This window comes from Seriola lalandi, unplaced genomic scaffold (assembly GCF_002814215.2).
Source record: "Seriola lalandi dorsalis isolate HSWRI2012SDOR001 ecotype SW California unplaced genomic scaffold, Sedor1 jcf7180002054606, whole genome shotgun sequence".
In the NCBI taxonomy this organism is placed as follows: domain Eukaryota; kingdom Metazoa; phylum Chordata; class Actinopteri; order Carangiformes; family Carangidae; genus Seriola; species Seriola lalandi.
This window is the reverse complement of record NW_019525159.1, coordinates 1011252-1033993: the sequence shown is the minus strand read 5'-3', so window position 1 is coordinate 1033993 and position 22742 is coordinate 1011252. Positions and strand designations below refer to the sequence as shown.

General features: G+C 43.1%; 1 protein-coding gene across 1 annotated transcript; it reads right to left on the bottom strand.

The window, feature by feature from the left end:
- Positions 1 to 819: 819 nt before the first annotated feature.
- prag1 (PEAK1 related, kinase-activating pseudokinase 1) lies at positions 820 to 19401 on the bottom strand. The gene is made up of 6 exons (XM_023419561.2): positions 19124 to 19401; positions 15373 to 15711; positions 13629 to 15277; positions 6940 to 7085; positions 5136 to 5902; positions 820 to 3558 (listed from the first exon to the last, which is right to left on the bottom strand). The coding sequence occupies exons 2-6, from the start codon at positions 15634 to 15636 to the stop codon at positions 2398 to 2400; spliced, it is 3987 nt and encodes a 1328-aa protein (XP_023275329.1). The 5' UTR covers positions 15637 to 15711; positions 19124 to 19401; the 3' UTR covers positions 820 to 2397.
- Between the last annotated feature and the right edge of the window lie 3341 nt (positions 19402 to 22742).

Genomic DNA, 22742 nt, shown 5'->3' with positions numbered 1-22742 from the left:
GGGTGGGGGGGGGGTGGTGAAGTCTGTGGTCTGTTTTGGCCTCAGGCTCCAAACTCAAATTGAGATTCCACAACACGTACAACCTGTTGTGCTGATCTGTGCAATGCACTCTGTCTCCCCCATGACAGCAGATGCTTAAGTTTCATAGCTTTCTCTGGCCATTGGCTTATGCCTGTTAAGATTTCTTCCATCACATCTTGCGTATAAACCATTTCAAAATTCAAACTCACATCAAAAGTAACCTAAATTACTGGCATAAATTGTGTTTCATGCTTCACCTAACAGCAGAAATACTAGACAAAGGAATATATTCAGCTGCAGTAACTTCCTGCTCAGACCTGATGCTGGAGGCATTCACAAATTTCACTAGTTGTTACAGGGTTAAAGTTTTTCATTCTGCCATTACAATAGATGCCACAGTCTTGCATAATGTACTTTAGAGAAGTAGGATTTCAAAGCCAGAAAATAAAGACAAGACGCATAACAAAGCCTGGGTTATTTTGTATGCAGTCATGCTCCATGTTCATCGAAATAACACCCTGCACTTCCTGTCACAAAACATGGGGACTGTTCTCCAGTCAGCTCCTCACTTCCCCTCTCTCTCTCTCTGAAGTTGAATGTCTAGTAAAGACAAAATTATAAGACTGATGAATTTTACCATATAGAGGGAATCAATGTGTACATGAAATGTTTCGTAGAGGTTCATTAATACTGGAAGCCAGTAACAACAAAATATTATTAATAGCTTGATCAATGTAATATTAATAGCTCAATCAATAAAATGACTGAATACAAAGAAACGATCAAAACACTGGATAATACTGTGAGAAAATATATGCACAGTTTATTGATAGATGCAAATAAGTGAGGCACACACAAAATAATTCAAATCAATAATGTATTAGCGGTGAGATCAGACCATGTTTTTTCCTCTTCAACATTAGAAACATCTGTCATGGACAAAAACCTGCATGCAGGTGGTTTAATTCTCTTCTCTGGACTTTATTAGGAAAAATTCTTTGTTGGAGATAAAAAGTTCATAACTTGAAGCATCCTCTGCAGCCTACGCAGAACATATGAGAAAAAAAAAACAAAACAGGCCCAGCTGCTGCTGTGCCAAAAAAAAAAACAAAAACATAATTTGATAAACCACATATTAAAATAAACACAGAAATTCCAGTGACTACTACAGGATAACAAATTATATCATAAATATTTTTTAACTGCTGCTCATATTCATGGCTTTTTAAGACCTGCTTGGGCTCATTTTTTTCTAATATCATCTACAAATAACTGTACAAAGTCGTTTCTAGAACATTCTGTGAAAGGCCAGTTTCACAAAGGACAAATGATCAGAAATATTTACATTTGGCTTCCGAGTCACTGTAACATATACAAAGAACAAAAGGCACTGTGACAAATGTTAAAACATTTAAATATATACTAAAAAGTAAGTATAGGGAAGAACTGGGCATCGTCCATTCAGTGGAAGAGATCGCTAACGTTGAAAATTGTTTTGTCAATCCGATTTATGTTGAGTTGTGTTAGACAGTATGGATTATCATTAATTTATACCGAGTCTATTCATTATGCAGTGCTGTCTAACAAGGCCTGTGATAACACACATTTAGGGGAAGCTGCGTCCATCAGTCCAACTAGTAAAACCAGTATCCAAAGAGGAACGGGCATCCTTCTATGGATGTGGTTAAAGACTGTGTGTTGTTAACACAGTACAGCAATGTGTGCCCATGAATAAACATATGACGGAGAAGGTGCAAAACTGTAAGTTTGCTACTGACCTCATAGTTTTATTAAAATATCAGGCAAAATAAAAGTTAGCTGCACATTCAAACTAGACACAGCATTACTTCGCAAAGCTGGCTGACATTATTATTATCCTGTTCTCAGTGGCAAAATGTCTCAATTGATATTTAATAAATACACAAAATACAGTGTCAAACATGAAACTTTGGTAAGTGTATTATAGAATTATGAATACTGTCTATATCTGCCTTTTTTTCTTTTATTTTTTTTTACTGATGGATTTATCAGCACAAGGCTGTGAATGTTTTAGTGATTTTGTCAATATGTCTGTCACTGTATGGCGGAGTTTTCAAGTCATTTCTTCGTTAGGCTGACAACAGTCTGTGGCGGGATACTGTTGGTTGAAAGGTTCAGAGTGGACGGCTAGGTTGATTCATGGCTCTCATGCATGTAGCAGTAGCGCAAACAGGTGGGCAGGTTTCACAGTATCTCCAAAGGATCACACTGTCTGGACCCATCCATAGTGTCTGGACATTAACTTTAAACTTATTGGTCTTTCCTCATACACACATTCACAAATTCACACATTGCTTTGGCTCCACTTACACACACTTTTAACCCTAAAGTGAGCCATTACTTTAGTGAGTACAGCAGTTCAGCAGTATGGCAGAGAGACAGAGGGTGAGCCGAGGAAAAGTACTGACAGCACAACCAGTCCTCCAGCTCCGCGTTCCTCTCTGGCTCCAGTGAACGCTCAGCAAACTTCATCATCAGCAGGGCTCGTTTCACGTCCAGCCAGTTGAGGAGACCCTCGTGTCGGGATCCGTCAATGAAGCTTCCTCCGTGTCCGTGTCTCTCCAACTGCTGCTCCATCAGGTCCTTCCTGGGGCCCCAGAGCAGGCTCTGCAATATGCGTTTGGCCTCCTGGATGTGGATTCGTTTGATGGGGTCGGGTTGGAGCAGGAGCTGTGCCAGCCTCTGGAGGCCGGCTGAGTAAAGGGAGACAGAGGGGATGGGGGGCAGTTCCTCACACCGGTAGTCTTGTTCCTTAAGTGCTGGACTCACCTCAAATGGGTTGGACTGGTGGAGGAGCTCATAGATCAAGATGCCCGTCTGGAACTCGTCAAATTTGCGGTACTGGGCTGCTGAGACAATTTCAGGTGCCAGTCTGGCGTGGTCACGTTTGGTGCGAGGGTCCACGTTGGTTGAGGCCGCGTCCTCGGAGGAGCGACGTTTGGACTTGGCAAAGTTGCTGATGAGGAGCCGGGGAAGGTGGCGCTGATTGTCTGCACCGCTTGAACCATTACTGGTGCAGTTCTCACTGTTGGTCTGTTGGGGGAACTGGGAGGACCTGCGGTGATGAGGCACCAACAACAAGTTTTCTAGGCAGAGGTCGCGGTGCGTGACTCCATGCTCCTTCAAGTGCTCCAGGCCGTTGCAGAGCTGCAGGAGGAGGAAGCAAACGCGGCGCTCGTATACCTCTGGCTGAGTTTTATGGAACGCCTCCCACTCTCGAACAAAGTCAGCTGCTGTCTGCTGGGGGATCTCAGGGGTGATGACCACCACTCGCTCTCGGTCTACCTGTTGGCCCGGTGCAGACTTGGAGGGCTGCTGCGGCGATGTAGCAGGTGTGTTGCGCAGAGAGACTTCATCAGAAGGCAACATGCTCTGGGGGACACAGGCGAGAAAGTGTCCACAGTCCTGCTGGAGGTTGAAGTGGGGAGGCATGCTCTGCTGCACTGACAGACCGTAGAGATGGCCCTGTTTGGACTCCATGGATGGACTCTTACAGATCTGGCGAGGTATAAACACAAAGGGCAGTGGGAGGAAGGAATGAAGGAAAGGAGAAAATAGGGACAGAGAGGGGGGAGAAAGGAATTCCACACAGAGACGGAAAGGGAGGGGAGCCAAGAAACATAAGAAAGGAATGCTTGTTAGTGAAGTTCTAAGGTCAATGCCAAATCAGTTCCTGCTCTAATTCAAGTGAAACCAGTGTCCTAGATGCAGATTTAAACTTAATTTCCAACTGAAAAGCTTTAAAAAATAAATAAATAAATAAAAAAGCATTTTTAACCCACAAAGTTATTCCAGGACTGGGTTCAGCTAGTGTTAAAGTAAACCACTACAGCCTCTCAGTGTTTGTCAGTCTTTTGTAAGCAATGAGAGAATTCAAACTAATGAATAACAAACTAACTAAAACTAACTGAATAAAATCTGAATCTGGACTCTTAAACAAACATTAAAATGTCTCCCATGAAATTTTAGCATGTCTTCAATGTGCGTTGGGGTCAGATTAATAAATATAATCTCTTCTTTGTGATTAACTGGAACAAAATCTTATTTCATGTGGTTCATGTTTCAGCCAGCAAAACATTAGTAACATGTGAATACATAAAGTTACACAAACACATAGTGTGGAACACTAATCAATGCTGGTTTCACATTATATAATCACCATTAGTATTATTCTACATTGTGTGGTTGTGTGTGTGTTGGCCTTGACAACAGGGGTTTGTCTGACTTTAAATCCTGCCTGGAATCTAAAGATTAATTGGGCCTAGAGATATTAAGCAAGAGTGTAGGCACCCAGGCTGTGGCATAATACATACTGTACAAACGGCTGCTGTTTTTTTTTCTTTTGTCTTACAGCACTAATGACTTTGGGACAAAGGTCAGTGAGACTGAATCCACACCCTACTTTTCTTAGTGGCTGTTTACACTACATGCCCCGAAGGTTTGTGTCGTAGTGAGGACCATCCCATCTGTGGCCTAAGAACAAACACGACCACCACCCGAAATTTTAATCTCCTCACTCTATCCTCAAACCGTCAAATCCCTGCTTAAAAGAACAGTTGACAACACCCACTGTGCAAATTATCCCTTAAAACAACAGTGGAAATGATCTTCAGTTGCTCTGACTGGAGAGACTAAACACTGCAACCAACCACCAACCCACACTTGTTTACACTTATATGTAAACATACTTATGGTATACTTATTGTGATCTGTACTCAATATTCAAAATCAAGGCCGACCATGAAATGATCATAAATATCAGCAACTCCATCAGGTTATTCAATAATAATTACATATTAAAAACTGTGTGAGATATCAAGTGATGATGATGCAAAGATATGTACATGTAATTCAGTTTCACTTGAGAACGCTGTTCTTGATATTGTTTATGGTTATTTTTTTCAGCAATAGCCATTTGATGTAAAACTACTCTTGGTGGAAAAGGGAAAAGCTGCTGTTGCCACCAGTAACCACAGGAACGGCCAAGTGAAACAGGACTGAAATATTAAAAGTTGTATCAAAACAAATTCATTGTATAAAATACCTTTCCACAAATTAGACCCATTAGAGATTACCTTGACAGCGTAGGAGTTGCTGGGGTCGGAGGCACAGGCAGCAGAGTAGTACACAGCATCTCCTGCGTTGCAGCTGGGCTTGTTAGATGTGAGCCTGAACAGAGACCAGTTGCTCTCCTCAAACCTCAGTGGATTCTTCTGGGAGCGGGTGAAGTGATCCTCACATTTTAGGGCCAAGCGTCGTAGGGACTCTGCATAGAGGCCTCCCAGTTTGGAGTACACACCCTCTCTACTGTCAATGTTACTCAGGAGGGTTTGGAGCTGCAGGCTAGAGCCCAAATTAGGTGCCGGGCCTGGTTCTGAGCCGGAGAAGGGCGCACTGAGCTGAGGAGAAGAGGAGCAGGTGATGCTGCCTCGACAGTGCACACCCAGACGCCCGTGAGTCTTCAGCGGCTCATCCAATGTCCGGGACCTCGAGGGTCGGCCTAGCGGGGCATGACAACGCTCCAGGGAATCACTGGAGGAGAAAATGGGCCGTGGGTCAACGGGGCTGGACGGTAAACTGGACCGGGAGGTGATGTCAGCAGGTCGACAGACATTGCTCTCTGAGCCAGTGAACGGGAGGCGTGGGTAGGCTCGGACAAAGGGTTTCCCATTGGTGCTATCGGGAGCCGACACGGTGCGGTTGACCATTTTTTTCTCAGGGAGTGGCGGCGGCTGGTTACTTAAGCTGTTGAAGGAGGGTGGGTGAGGAGATCCTGGAGCTGAGACCACTGGACTTCTGGGAAATGGAGAGGAACAAGACATCCGTGTAGCATCCCGAGAATCTATGAAGAGAGGGAAATTACATCAGCAGGTCTGCCTATCGATTATCGAAAATATACTTGGAAAATAGAAACACAAAGATACAGCCAGAAACCAAACAAGCTTTGTGGATTCACACAATATATCCTGTGTTTCTCATACCTGAACAGTACACACAGACTGGCATAATCCTGGGTGACAGCTGTGAATTTGATTTATTTACTACTCCCCGTCTGTCACTGCCTACTGCTCAGCCTCAGTGCAAACACGTACCTCGTTTCCTCAAAAGAGCTGGAAATTTCCACAATCCAGGATTCAAGCTGACACTCAAAACATCTTCCATCCAATTATAATCCATTTGTCAATTAAAGACTTAAAGTTGGAACTTGACATTACACTAGAGGAGACAGATACTGAGATAATTGTGCAGTGCAGTCTTCAATAACTGCTTTCACAGAGGGAGGGGGGGGGCTGAAAAAAAAGTACTCTGTAGGATGTAGCCAAGCCCTTTTTCCCTCGTTATCATACTCCATAATTATCTCTTCAAACGACATTGGCCAGGAAGTTACAGCAATTACAAGCGTCTGAGCGTCACAGACATTTAAGGCTGATACGCAAAGACAATTTCTAAACCAAGGACAGATGCCATTCTGAGCCACATCTCAGGTTTGATGACAGAAAGAAATCAACACCAGGTCAAAACTATTCGTATATGTGCACTTCACGAAAGAAAAATAACAGATAAACTGTCAGACTGCTGCTATAAAACCGTGCAGCACTCCTTTTCCTCTTTTTTCTGTGTCGTTAAGTTTCAGTCCGGACAAAGTACATCTTCATAGTAAAACATGATGAAACAGTATCTGAACAGCAAGACAACTAACGTCAATGGATTTCCCCTAGTGACTTGTATAAACTGGCCTGTAGATCAGATAATCCCCTGGCATCTCAATATACACATGTATCAGTTAAAACCTGTGAAAGTTTCTATTAGAGTCAATGGAGCTGTACCACAGATATTTATAATAAACCTGGCCAAAATATGAGCGTGAGTGGTATTTACCGGTGTCAGCAGTCAGGTTGTCAGTGGAAGCTGTGGGGAGGCTGGAACTGCTCAGGCCCCATGGAGACGAACTGGTACTCTCTGCTGACCCTTGTTGGCTGCAGCGGTCCAGCTCCATATTGCTGCCACTCACCTTGCTCGACACTCTGTAAAAGAAGAAAACAACAGACACAGTGTAAGTGAATACGATGGGAAAAGAAAGATGTAAACAAACACAACAAATTTTGTGTATATTGTTTCTGCGTCTGCATTGCTGTCTGCTTGTGTACCGCAGTGTCCCGCGGCAGTTTGTCGCAGCAGTAGAATATTTCTTTGTGCATCTGTTTAAAAATGTGGAACCACTCCACTTCCCTGTGAGGTTTTCTTATCTGCACTATGTGTAACTAATAAGTCCATGAGATTGAGCATGTCGTTTCATTTTAAATGACGAACATAGCACTGTTAGGAGTAGTTTCACTTCCTTATTTCAGAGACACACTTCTCGATTTGGTGTAAACTTGTAACTGTGACAAACAAGCCTTACTAAATCCCCTAATGATGACAGATGTGGCAATATAGATTTGTTCTGATATCGGCTCCCTTTTTTGAAGACAGCATCCAAAAGTGGCGATTATAGGATAATGGCACATTAGATTTTCCTACATTTCCCAAGATTCCCTGGAGTTAGTTGCTTCAAAGACACACTGTAACCTGAGTGAGAGCGAGTGCAAGGACCGACTGCCCGGAGGATTGAAATTTTAACTTAGGTCAGACTAAAGCAGGATTTGACAGTAGCACAAATAGAGAGCAAACAAAATGACTCCAGTATTGTCAAATACATACCAATAGCTATTTACAGTTTGTGAATATTAGCTACCATTAGCCACACTTAGCTACTAGAACAACTAAAGCTGTAGCAGCAAAAGCCCTGTGTATATTGAATCTTATCATCTACTATTAATTTATTCTCTGAAAAGTTACATAATCTCCCTTGAATCAGAAACTGTTCATTTCTCTTAATTCACTAGACACCAGCTTTGCATTCTCCTTCTCCGTTTGTCTGTCTACCACGATGGCTGCTTATAATACCAATGAAAACTGTGCATGAGGAGACTATCTAATCAAGGTGACCAATTAGGCTGAGTGACAGCCTTTCACTTGTCTCATTATACCCGCTAATGGCTCAGGGAAACACGGTCCCATCCCATCCCTTCATCTCTCCTTCCTCTCCTCCATCACAAAATGACTCTTCTATCCATTTATCTGCTGGCCCCTGACTTCAATTCCACCATAAATCAGCAGAACAAACAGACGAGGAGGAGAAAGGAGAAAGGGGAGGAGCACAGGACGGAGACAAAGGGTTAGGTATTCTCTCTGGGCAGTTAGCTAAAGGATCTGCTATCGTTTTACAGACAAAAGAGCCGTGATGAAAGGCAGTGGAAATGCTGAGGCAGAGGAGAAATGGTAATGGGTGCAGGGATTACTGGTCTGTGTACATGTGTGCACCTGTGCATGTCTCGCTCTAGATCTCTGAGATTTGTGTCCAAAACATGAGATTTTCTGTGATGAAAGAATGCCATTGCTTGATGTCCTCTGGGAGGATGTGCGTGGCTGAATGAGCCTTCTGACTAAGGGCATGCAAAAAAAACAAAAAAAAAACACCTTTTCTCTGATTAGGACTGCATCTAAGAATGTACAAGCATTGCACTGTAAAATACAATGCAAGTAGTACGTATCATCATTATCAGTTAATCTGACAATCCTTTTCTTAGGTAAATAATAATTCGGTTTAAAAAATGTTGGAAAATAGTGTCCATCACAATTTCCCAGAGCCCAAGGTCAAGTCAGAAACCTAATGATATTCAGTTATTTTAACGTCACACACAGGAAAGCAGCAAGACTGAAAAGAGAATCATTCAACCAAAATATTTGTGATATGGCTTCAGCAGTGCAACTGTTCAGTCAGTATTTAGACAAATGATTTTAGCTTCGTATAAAACGCATGTTCTCATGACACCAAAATGCACCATTCATCAGGATTTTCATCACTGTGCCTGGAATGCCCAGTTCTAGCCTAAACATCTATTAATAAACATCTTGATTGCCTATTTCCTCAGAATAGATTAAATGTCTACGTGAGACATCATGATCGCCACAGTAAACCTGTCAGACGAGGTTTGTATTCCGCAATCAGCCCAGCAACGACGGTAACCCAGATTTAGAATGTAAACAATCATGCTACAGTAAACACACTGTATCTGTTGACACATATGCTATTCTGACGTGTGTGTGTGTGTGTGTGTGTGTGTGTGTGTGTGTGTGTGTGTGTGTGTGTGTGTGTGTGTGTGTGTGGTATTAATAAAGCTGTGTGAGAGGAGCAGGGGGAGTTTTTAAAAAGGGATCAGACTGGGGTTACAGCTAACTAGCCACAGATAGCAGCGGGACGGTGTAAAATGAGACACAAACTATACTGAAATGTTGTTGTTGTTGTGGACCAGGCTCACACAACTGGTTTCACTTCTTGACTCTTATTTAGTGCCTTGTCTGTGGTGAATGATGACATTTGAGAGACATAGTACTGGGTGTCCGTTGATTGCATCCTTTGGGTGTGCAAAATGCTCACAAACATTATTTTACGCAGCATTAAGAGTGATGAAACAAAACCCTGTAACCTGATTACACCCAATGCATTCATATTCAGAGTTTTGTTTCACTGGGGTGGGGTTAAGTAGGAAAGCAGGCTGACTCAGATTTGACTCATATAGGAGGTGGAGGTGGTTTCATGAACACCTGTACCATGTAGTCCAATCCCCTTCAACAGCCATGCAGCAGACACAGCCTCTGTTAAAATTAAAAAAGCAGTCAGAGAGAAACTGATTTAACTGCACTTTTTTGTTGTATTGGCCAAAATTATATTCTAAGATGTTCCTTTTCTATTATGTAAAGACTCACAAAGGTTGTTATCTATAGCATAGCTGTTGTACTGGATTGCCTTCTTTTGTGCAAGTTGTCCAACCTCTATATGTTACAAAATAGTGCAGAAAAGAAAGACACCCATTGTTTCTTTCCTGGAATGGTAGGATAGTTACCACGGCTATATAGTCATATAAACCAAAGATCCATTAACGTTTGACACCAATTCTTTTTTATCTCTCCCAACTTGCTCCAGCCTTGCCTTGTTATCTTCTTGTCCGTCAGCCAGCTCCTTCCCTTTTTCACTGCAACCCACTTTCATTTTTTTTCTTACATTATATCAAATTCTGCAAATGTAATTTTTGGTGCTCCTCTCCCTAACACACTTTGTCTATAATCTATTTCACATCTCAAGCGCTTCATTTTACCACAGTTTTAATCAGGGCTCAGGGTGCGTTAAAATGAAAGAATAAGATCATCTCAGCAGAAAAGGATTATAAGAGACTAGTACAAGAAGCAGAAGCAGAGCGGAAATACAGAATTAACAGAAAGTTGACCACATGCCACAGTCACTGCACAATTCTGAGGCACTTCTGAATTTTGGCTGACAGGAGTGTGAAAATAAGCCTCTGCTTACAGAAGAAGCCACTGTGGTTTATTTCGACCCTTCTGAAACACGTTTAAACTCTGACCACTTTCCTGTTTAAACAAGAACATCACCATTTCCTTTAACAAGTCTAATGATAGATGTGTTGTCAATCTTGGTGTCTTGCTGAGGACACATATGAAAAGAAGTTGCCATCAGGTGCCTACCTCATGCTGGAGAGGCAGAGGTCCTTGTCGGGCTGGCGGGCACAAAATGCCCTTGGATCAGACCAGCGGCTCTCTAAAGCCCCGCCATGTGTAGTAACACAACCCTGGTTCCACACGAGTCATATGTGTATTTAAAGTCTGTCTCAGCAGGAAAAGCAACAGCACCCATTAGATGCGCAAAATAAAAGCACCCGTATCCCATATGTAGCATTCACTCATTGACCTAGTAGTTCACTTTAGAGCAGCTTCAGGTCTGTCAGATGGCAACAAGATGCTATCTGTTCTGCTGCAGAGAGGGGATCAGGATGGCTCTGTGGCGGGAGGGGCAGCACGTCTTGGAACAGTAGTTTAGAGAGCAAAAGGAAATTCACACCCAAGTCAAACTCAATGGGTTTGAATCCACGTGGCTGATCTATAAATTCTACTTCTATTGGTGGCGACCGACTGCCAGACTGGGACAGTTTGGGAGTTGCCAGGGGCAACAATCTGTTCGCTAAAAGCCCCTCCCTTTGGCAACCTTCACTGACCAGTTGACACGCCTTCCCTGTTACAGAGTACTTACTCACACACTAATGCATGACACAGACACATGCACAAACACGCACGCCTCTTAGACTTACCCCATCACATGATATGTAGGTTGACCTCTTACAAGGAATACAAGAGGGAAACTTTTGGTGTTTTCCACTGTGACCAAAGGCTCGGGGAGGCAGATTTTTCAAACCATCTGTGGCTTTTAAATGATTCAGCACATCAAAATGCTGCTTCACAGGGTGCATGTACACATTTTTTTTTTTTTTTTTTGATTTTATTCCACACAAAAGACAAAGTTTCGGTTGCTTTGCAGGCAATATTTAGATTCTTTTTTCCTGCACCACTTCGCCATTGAGTTTCCAGTACATGCCTGGTGCCCAGGAACACTTGTTGATTAAACACACTAAATCCGACGATAAACTTGGAACACAAGAAAGCCACAACTGTCGCTGGCTGGCTTGAGTCGTGTTCCCACATGTGTCTCAACAAGGTGTATTTTTATCAGCGCAGAATGTCGGCAATGTCATAACAGGAGAGATGGGCCCTTGCTAGAATTACCACAAACATAAGGGCCCTTGAAATATGATCAGCAATCTGTGTTATTGATAGTAAAACAGTCCCACTTAGATTTTGCTGACTCGAGCAGCTGAAGATGGTAGAACATCTGCTCTTCTTGAGGAAGTCACAGTCGTGTGTTACACCTCATCATGCCGTCCCAGACAAAGCAAAGTTTATTCTGAGGAAATCATTTGATCCTCTATAACTGTGACACAAGGCCTCTTCTCTGTTTCCACTTTGGGTAGCTGACTCAGACAGTGTGTGTATTCTTAGCCTCCTGCAGACTCAGGTTAAAGCACGTGTGCAAATGTTACCGATAATAAATGGCTATGTAGGCTACGCGCCTTGTGTAGAATAGGTCACGATAGTCCAAGTCTTGAACAAAGGGGAAAATGTATCATTCTGCAGATCCTCTAAGTGATGGAATTAGTTATAAAACCAGTTTTAAGTATAAAACCTTAAAACAAGTTTGCAGCAGCAATGTGGACAGCAAGAATTTAACACCCAATCATGCCAACAGTGCAAATATGAAAATGATCTTCCTCAAAGATGCATCTGAACGCCTGCTAATGACAGCTTTGTCGCTGTATGACGATATCAATGGAACAAGGCCTAAATTTTTTTTTTTTTTTTTACAGTTCTGTCTATTGAGCTGCAGCCAAAACAAATTTACAGTAACGTGACACAGAAGGGGACTATTTAACAGACCCATTTTGCGTGTTAATTAGAATAGAAAAAGTCACGTTACTTGCATGAATAGAACAAGGCATGCATTGAGGGATATGCCTGAACAGTTTGAATGATCACAAGGCGCTAGAATGGAGGCTGATTCAAGGCTGAATAATGATGCTATGAAAGGAGAAGGCACAATAAGATTCACACAAATCCCTGCAGTAAGATGCATGTATGTGCAGTCACGGGCAATGCACTGTAGCTTCTGTTCCATCAGCACCACCAATATTATATATATACCGTCCCCAACAGAGAGCAAAAATGCATTTATGCTTTTAGACTAAGTGCGCCTTGTAAGTGCTAAATTATGTAACATAATGAAACCACAATGTCATGACTGAATTACAGTACCATTAATTCTACTGCAAGTCATTAGGTAGGAAACCTGAGGACAGGCACGCAAATATGTGCTATAATGGGAAGTTCAAGTTTGATAAATGCATAGGATCCATCTTACAGAGAGTGTGTAGTATGCTAATGTGTAATTAAACCTCTATTAGACTTTTCCTTTTACATAGCTGCCTCATTGTAAATAATATGTAGCCTCTTCCTCTGCTGTATTTACTGTGCTCTGCCCTTTTTTTTTTTTAGCATAAACGGTATTATGTGAAATGTATAGTAGGTAGGAAATTACATATAAACAGAAGATTTTGAAGAGCTGAACGTTTTCATCTGTACTAAATAAAGCTGCGTGTAAAATTAATTTATCTACTTTAAAAATGAAACTCAAGGAAACTGAATAATGACAGTGAGATGCAATTAATAATCACTTAATCGTTTGTCCTTTATCTTGAGATTCTTGTCATCATGTGGTCACAGCTTCCCAAATGTGAAGAGCTGTTTACTTTTCACTGCTTCATATTTAGAATATTACATGTTTACATTTTTGAACTGAATCGATCTATCTATTGGTCCGGATGTCAATATTACATCATGACACCTTGGGCTCTGCTAACTTCTAATTGGCATTTTGTCATTACCTCTGACATTTCACTGACAGCACGAGTAACTGAAAAAGATTAATCAATAATGAAAATAAACATGTATATTTCTGATATTTATCAAATGTAGTCCTACGCAGATACAGTACAAATGTTCTATCCTAATCGAGGGATAATAGCTGAATGTGTAAAAACAAAAAAGTTCTTTGTCGTTCTTACCTGTGCAGTTTCTTAGGTGGGGGAGGTGGTGGATTGGGCTCATTGTTGGCAGTTCCCTTCCCTGCTGCCAGCAGCTCTGATGAGCCGCCATGCAACGTTTGCTTGGCCGGCATGCTCCCGTTATGCTTGCCCTCCTCCTCTGCACCGGTGCCCTCAGTCTCCCCCTGACAGGCACCATTGTTGGGGGCAGCCGGGGGGGCCGTGCCTGGCTCTGTCATCGGAGGGGGGCTGCTGTGGGCCTTCCAGTCCCTGGCCTCCTTCCAGACAGCGGCACCATTGACCAGGCCTGTCACCCGAGAGGTTGTCCCCGGGTTGGCGGACAGCTTCTTCTTCTCCCCCTCTTTCCGCTCTCTGTCCTCGTCCTCCTCTTCTTCCTCAATGCAGCAGTTCCAGCCAGAACTGTGGTGGTGGGGCTTGTGCCAGCGTTCGGATGCTGCACTTTGGGGCTCTGTATGGACCTTGAAGTGGCCCTCTCTAGCAGAGACGAGGAAAAGCATGGGGAGTTCAGGGAAAGGGACGGGAGATGAGATGGATGGTGAGAGGCTGGAGGTGCCCAGTCTGGGGAGTTCAGGAAGAGGGACTGGAGAAGACATGGATGGTGAGAGGCTAGAGGTGCCCAGTTTGGGGGAGCGTGTGTTCCTCTTTGGGGGAATGGGTGGGCTAGACTGAGGCTTGGGGTGGAGAGTAGGGTTGAGGCTGGCTTCTGTGGTCAGAGAGGGTGCGCTGTGGCTGGGGCTGGGCCAGCGGAAGGCTGGGCTGCTGGGGTCTTTACGTGCGGTGGGGCTGAAATGGCACTGGGTGCTGACAGCTGAATCTGGGCTGCTAAGATAGAAAGTCCTGTTGTTCTCCTCTGTGTGAGCGGCCATTACAGTGATGGTGGCCCGTTGACTGTCTCCTGAAAGCTCAGGCTCAGAGCAGGACGAGTTCTTACTCTGGTTTGGGGACTCAGGATGGGACTGCACTTCATTTCCTTGTGGCTTGCGCTTTTTCTTGGTGCTCTCTGCATAAATGGGTTCTGAGCTTGGCTGTCCATTGGGAGAGTGGGGAGCTGACTGAGGGCTACCCATGGCTGGTGAACTTTGGGGGCTGCCTGACCTGACTTGTCTTCCTCCCAATCCATCTGCCCCAGGAAGTGAGTCTGTACTGCTACGATAAGAACAAGAGGAGTCTGATGTGCTGGTCTGTTTTGACAGGACGGGAACAGAGCGGAGGGCTGGTGGGGGACTGTGTCTAGTGGTGTCCACACTTAAAGTTGTGATGGGGAAAGTGGTAGAAGTGCTGGAGGTCTTAGTGGTAACAGTAGCAGTACTAACACTGCTTGTACCATTGCTATGAACTGGACTGGAAGACACAATATCCACTGATGAAGGTATCTCCACAGATGCCTGATGGGCTTCCTGATAATTTGTCTTGGTAGTCAAACCGCTTCCGTTATAAGTGCTCTTGGTTGTAATAGCGGCCGTACTAATCTGCTGCCTTCGGGTGTCTCCATTGGCGTTCTTCTTTAAACTCTGAGAACCTCTACCCTCCTCCTGGGTGACAAAGATACTGCCAATGATCTTGTGACAGCCATTACTATCAATATAAAGAGATGACAGGTCCAACAGCTTCTTCACGCCCAAACGCTCAACCGGGCTCTTTGTGTTCTCCTGTCGAACAAAAACATGAGCAGACATTAAAAACAGGTACAGACAGAAAGAAACTCCAAGGTTTGATACAGAAAAGAGACATTTAAGAAATTCACCTGCTCTATGTTCATGTTGACATCAGTCGACTCGTTGGTGTCAAGGCTCATCATAGTGGGTTTGACAGCGATGGTTGGCTTGCTGTAGGGTGAAGGTACTGTTACTCCAGCTTCTTCATCGCCTCCCGGGCTGCTCTTCAAACAAGCGGCTGGCACGCTGCCATCCAGTCCGCCGACAGTCTTGTGCGCACTAAGCGGGTGGAAGCAGTTCTTACAAGAGCCGGGTTTCCACACGTGTTCTGCAAAGTCGCTGCACGCTGACATCTTTGGTTTACTAAATCGGGTGTTGTCAGAGGTGGCTGTGGGAGGATCTGGGAGATATGGGATGAACTGTCATGGCTGGGCCACAGAAGGTCGCAGCGTCACAAGATGTTCATCACAGGGCAGTATGCAAAGGAGAGAAAAAGAAGAGGAGGTACACTGTTAGAAGAATGAAGTCATGAAGTCTGTGTAGTTGCTTCTTCTACACTTTACAAATAACCTAACGATTCTGATTTTCAAAGCATAATTTTGTGCCTGTCACTGAACTTATTAAGCAGATTGAATTTCAACCATGATATTAGTAATCCCCATTAAATACAGTTTATTTGCCAATGTCATATAAATTCACTGTTTTTGCTATTCATTCAGTCATTGCAGGCTGTTTTTTTCTGAGATGTATGATTCTGAGTGAAGATACATCTTTTTTTAAAAATCAGGTTAATAATAAAATACAATTATTCAAACATCTCGGTGAAATTGTAAAGGCAGTGATGAGAGTCCGAACTGACAAGTGTCTCGAAGCTCATAGAAGACCTCCGTTAGGATATTAGTGTCATCTGCGGATGTAACTTAAGAAGAGCCGGTGTGTGCTGTGCTGCTTGTTCCCATGGCCTCCTAAATTAGAGGGTATGTAGTTTCTGTTCAACCAAAGGCCTGCCGGTGTGAGCCTTGGGACATAAAAGCCCTCCAGAGTCCTCTGCAGCCCCCGACACGCTAGAAGAAGACGGAGGAGCCTCAAGCATCCCGGAGGTCGGAATGTCAGGAATGTCTTAAGTCTCACCAGGGTGAGTCTCACACCCACGATAACCTCCCTTCCCCCTTCCCCACGCACCCACACACACACACACACCTCCCACTCCACATGTGTGTCCTCCTTCTCTCACAAACAAACTGACTGACACACACACACACACACACACACACACACACACACACACACACACACACACACACACACACACCATCTTCCTTTGCCTCTCTTGTGTCCTGTTTAACTGGACTGACAGTGAGAAGATCAACAACATTTCAGAGGGATCATTTGTTTCCTTGCATCTGAGTGTCCCTCTTTATGTTCTTTTCACACCTTTAATTGCCTCTCAACAAGGTGCCGCAATGACACACAGCAACATTAGCTCACTACCTAGACTCATTATCCGGAAAAAAAACGGAGGAGGGATGAGGATGAACAATTACTCCCCTAATACAATGAAAAAAAATTGTCTATATATGCACCCCATTTAGCCACAGTGATTCTTGATTTCTAAATCTTACATTCCCTTATTGACTAAAAATACCAGGACACAAGATAAGCAGTGCCTGAGCCTTGTGCTAGGACTACTGGTAATTCATGACTCCAGTATAACATAAGTCCAGTATAACTATAGGAATGAGGAGTTTTCCTGTTGGCAAAGATAATGCATGTTTACATTTGTCTTTGTTCTGTCTGACTCAGTTTGGGCAGGAAAGCATAGCCCACTGTTTGTTTAACTGTTCCTGCGACAACAGAGGAAACCAAGCCTTGCCTAACATCTTATGGCATTGTCCATGAGTCATATGACGTGATGACTGATCGGGGATACACAGATCTTTTAGGCTACTAGGCCTGTTGCTTAAGACAACAGACTGACTGTCAGTCAAGAGCATGTCTAGGGGGTATTCTAGGACGACCGGACAATAACAAAGCATAGACAGACAGAGCACTGGTGTGGGAAGTTTATTAAGTTACCAAACTGACAGTGTAGTCCCTGAACTGGGGCAGTTTGGTCTCTGTTGTTCCACTTTCCCTGCAGTAAAATAACTGACAAAAACAGAGGAAGACATGACAGAGGTTCACCTGAAACGTCCAACATTTTTGTGCTCTGTCTTGTACTCTCGCATCTCAAACTGAACCTCGTTCAGCCCTGCTTGTTTGAACAGAGATAGACCCTACTGTCTACATTCCCCACACCTTCTCAAGCTCAAGGTCCAATATTTCTCACTTCCTCTTGTAAAAACACACACACACACACACCTACACACACACACACACACAGAATTACCAGAAATTCAGCCATATGACAAAATTCAAGACCTGCCTTCAATATATAACTCAGACTGTAAAAAAATATCTCATGAGCATGTGACAAGTCAGGGCGCCAGAAAAATAAGATGAGCGCAAGAAAAAGTGAGTCGAGGGTGGAAGTCGGTCTGATGTGGAATTTATAGTTTAGGGTCACCTAATAAAGGCATTATGAATCTTGAAGTCACAGGCCTTGTGTCCGTATGACCTCTGCACATATACACTGCTGCTTGGCCACTAGATGTCTCAAAAACACATCCACTTTTGCTGAGGAATTAAAATCTACTATCCTAATCTTAGGGAATCTGAACACAGCAGACTGGAAGCTAAAATTGCAGGGCTGCTTGAAACAAACTAGGGACTTGCTTTGAACTAACAGACTGTAATGCATTAAAGAATGCAGTCAGGATGCAATGGTAGACTGGATGGCAACAGTTTAAATAGCCCAGCAAGGAAGTAAACAGCCCACAGATATGGTGACCGGAGGAGTAATTAAGTTTCAGGTTAGAGGGCTTATCAACACTCAACAGCTGCTGAAACTGCACTTTGCCTGAATCCTTCTGCAGGAGCACCCCCCGCCCCCCCCCCCCCCCTAAACACATCAGCACACATGCTACAGGTGGGGCAGCTTTATGAAGCACAGGTCATCTGATGGTTGTTATTATGCGAACTGTAACATAATTCACTGCATTAGCTTACTGGCTCTTTTTTTTTTTTTTTTTTACTAAACTGGTGTACCATGTCAAAAACAAAAGCCCACAAAGAATTAATTAAATGAGATGTCCAGGGAAATAATTATACAACCTATGGTCAACATTACGCTCTGATAAGCAGGACATATCAGTGTGTTCGCCCACTTTGAATACAAATTCTTTTACTAGCAACATTTGTCACGCCTGCCTCACTCACACGGCCCATTCATTCATTCTGGAGGGCAGGGGAGGGGAGGGGGACATACAACCTGCTTCTTCGATACTCAGAAGGAATTTCCGCCAAAACTTGTGACCTTCTCACTAATGTCTCAAAACTTCCACCTCAAGACAGTTTATCTTAACGTTTTACTATACACCTAGACCTGAACAAACACTCGGCATAAGCCAAACACCCCCACGTGTTTCGGCTTGAGCCTCCGTTTTCTTGGTTTGATAATTGAAGATTTGGCTACCAAACACTTGCTACCAAATTTGGTTTATGGCGCTTTACAGTAGCAGGAAAAATCGTAATTTGTGGAAACTGGCGAAATGGCAGTAGTTTTTATCTCATGCAGTAACACAACACATAGACAGAATTTTAACTGTAACAACTCGACTCAACCTGTATCACTGAACCAATAACAGAGGTGTAAATGAAGGGGAAAAGGGAAAAGCCAGCTACAATGTAACCATGGTAAAGTAGCCAAGGTTATCTACTGGCTACTGACTGACTGCTTACCTGCTCGGACTTTCTCTTCCCTGGCAACACAAAAGGTCTCCAAAAAAATAAACAACACAACTGTATCGTAACTGCTCTTCGGGTTCCCACAGGAGCCGATATCCAGCTTTTATGTCTTCACGTATCCCACGTGCGATAGGTTAATGACCCAGGAGACGAGTGTGTCTGTGTGTGTGTGTGAGCTGCTGCTGCTGCTGCTGCAGGCTGCTGGTTTCGGCTTCAGCCGGGCACGTTACCGCCGCCTCTGCTGCTGCTGCTGCTGCTGCTGTTGTTGTGCTGTGCAGAGGTGGAGTGCTGAGGCGGAGCAGGAATCCTCTGCAGCAAGCATGGAGAGAGAGCACAAGGAGGTGGGAGGAGCTCCTCGCCAACCATGCAGTCTGGCCAGTAGCCACACTCACAGATTTTCATTAAGGCTTTTGTCCGAGTAGCTGTCATAAGGATGTTTACACAACCCAGCTTTCAGCATGTCAGAGATGTACACATGACTGTTTTTGCAAATACTGTAAATCCCCCAGTTTTTTTTAAAAGTTGCAGCTTAAATCTACAAAGGATGCATGGTTTCACAAAAAAAGAAAGAAAACACTTGGTTAAAAACACAATTGTGCTGTGCATGTTTATTCTGCAAGCAATCAGTCTTGTTCAGAAGCTCTTTAGTTGTGGGGAAGGTGAATGTATACCAACATCCATGGTTTTTTTGCTGCCACTTCCCTCCTGCTACCCCCTGGTCTGCTGCTGCCTCTGTTCATCATGGCTGGGGTGACAGAGTGATAGAAAAACACTGCCGCTGCTGCTGAGCCAGGCCGAACCCCTGCTGGTTTCCATTACAGGCAGCAAAAGGAGAAGCAAAACTCACAGAGTGACAAACACAGCCGCTGTGCTGGATGAAGGCAGTCATCCATAGAGATTAACCTTTTAACTGAACATGTCCTCTGATGTCTTAGTGAGAAATAACACTCAAACAAGGTCTTATCTGTTGGCCTTTTGACTTATTTAAAAAGAGCCACTGAAACAACTTTAGATTCTGCTGTATTTTTGTGTTGTGCTGACTGTTCTGCTCTTTATCTCTTAGTTTTCTTCATAGTTTGTCATGAGGACACCAAAAAGACAGTCCTCGGATGGAGAAAAATGGCAGGGAAAACACAGCAGTAAATCTCAGGTAGCCCTTTCCTCAACTCTGAGCATCACATTTGTCCAGTCTACGTCCTGTGAAGGAGACATCTATCCATATGAATTAATTGGACACATAACCCTCCAGTTTCCTGAGCCTCCTGCAAGGATTTATAGCAGAGCTGAGACAATCAGCATAAGTGGCACAGCAGAGACTGGATCCTGGAAAAGTGATATCTTTTACAAGACCACCTGTTGAATTTGGAGAGCGTCACAGTCCTCTCAAGAGGATTAAGAGTTGCATTGCATCTATTTTTGGCAGTACAGAGCACATAATAATTCTGCTAATGGGGTAAATCAAACAGCTTGTGCTTTGCATAAAAATATGGAAGGGAAGCTTCTAGACACATTCCGCTATTTATACTGGGCCCGTTTGTTCAGGCATGGATTATATCCTTGCAGCAAGTTGCATAATATCCTTTTCTTGTACTGATGTGTATCTGTGCTAAGAATCTTCTCGTGACCTGTGTGTGGTGTCAGTCTGCAAATCCAAAGGAAAGGCTGTCATATAAAACTGTTATCCAAGATAAGATACATAAAACTTTCTGTCAGGAGAGATGAGATTTTATTGCTGAGATGTTGTGGGAACCTCCAAATTAGAGGAGCAGGAGGGGTGGAATCGCTTATGAACAGTGCAGTATTGGAAGACTTTTTCCCACATCATTTCTTCAGTTGAAATTACATAGTGAAGGAAATCACTGGGGCGACTTAGAGATAAAGACTGAAAAGCAGTGGTGGTTCTAGTTCGTATGGTGCCCTGGGCAAATACCCCCCTCAGCCCCCCTGCCCCAGCTACAACTGAAGACACACTATTAAATTATAATAAATCAAATATAATAAACCACATAGGTATAAAATCAATGCAATGTGTCTGAAAATATCTCTTATTAAGAGTTACTTAAGTTATTAAATATTCTGATGATATTCCTGTTAATCTGCTAAAATATTACTGAAAATATTCTTCTAAAAAACGATCATTAAAAGCTAAATAAATGGTAAATACCAAAATAAAGTAGGAAGAATAGAAAGAGTCTCGGTCTCTCTTCTATACACACAAATAACATAGACAATCAAATTACTAAACTGCATAAATCCTTCACCCACACATAAATTAACAAGAGAACCTACTTATTTTTTGAACCTGACCTTTAGTAGCAAAATTATATACAATAATAAATACCAAAATAAAGTAACACACATAGGTCTCTCTTTCTATATGTTTATATAGATATAGATATATAGATACCAATATAAACAAGACACACAGGTGCTGGTGTACAGACTAGTTTATTATTCTAAACGATTTCACAGTATTATGAATAAATTGTGGTTTATTTAGCAGCTTTTCGTGCTGTGACTGATTTTAACAATCGCATTAGTTCTGTACAGAGGTAGAAGTGTAAAGTCCCCCAGCCCCCTCCCCATCTACCACCACCTCTGAGACTGAGAGAGGACAAACTAGAAATGGATCAACTTCAGCGCTGTTCGGCTCTCGGACGCTGAACCTGTCTCACCTGCAGCAGGTGTGGATCAGCTGATAGAGGAGGACCACTGGGGCCTCATGTACCAAAGCCTTGTGTAGAATTCACACTGAAACGTGGGGTAGGCAACGCACGAAACTGGAAAGATGCGTACGCACCAAAAAATTGTATGAAACTGTGCATGCACAGGATTCCAGAGATTATGAGAGTATTCAAATCTTTTCCAACTTAACGCATTAGTTTATCGACGGAAGTAAATGACCCACACAGACAAACAAGAGCTTGTCTGTTCTCTATTTAAACCGAGAAAAAATGTCTGTTGCTCAAACCACTGAGGAGTAATGACAATCCAAAGACAATGATACAATAATGATAATAATAATGATGATCAATAATAAGTAATAATAAATTCTAAATAGATTATTAAATCAAATGTAACAAATAAAAGTAAATAATTTTTTTGCCATGTTGCCCAAATCTAAATCTGCCGTTGGTGAAAAGTGTGGTAAAATTTAATTTAATTTGGCTGGATTCTTCCTTGATCCACATATCTATAAATTATTCTTGATAAATTAAAGATGCCATAACTCTGCACATATTGCATGCTTCATACACTTGCGCAGTTCTTGCTTGTGCTGGCATGAGGCTGAAGTTGTCTGTGTACAATATGTCCCATAAAACATTTGGAGTTGCTCAACCTCTTATAACGTTCCCTTAAATTATGAAAGGAATCAGAGTGACTTAATGTCACACAGAGAGCCTCTGCCACACCGTGCACACTGATGAATTAGCAGTTTGTTGACATGCTGCAGGCTGCTGTGTGAGAGAGGGGGACGCTGAGATGGAAGCAACCTTTTTTACACACTGCAACATGAAGACGCTGTTGGAGAAGAGCCAATCATAAACTGGTCAGGTCCTGGGCCTCAGATACAGCGTCAGGATGCTGAAATATGGGCAGCGCCCTGACAGCT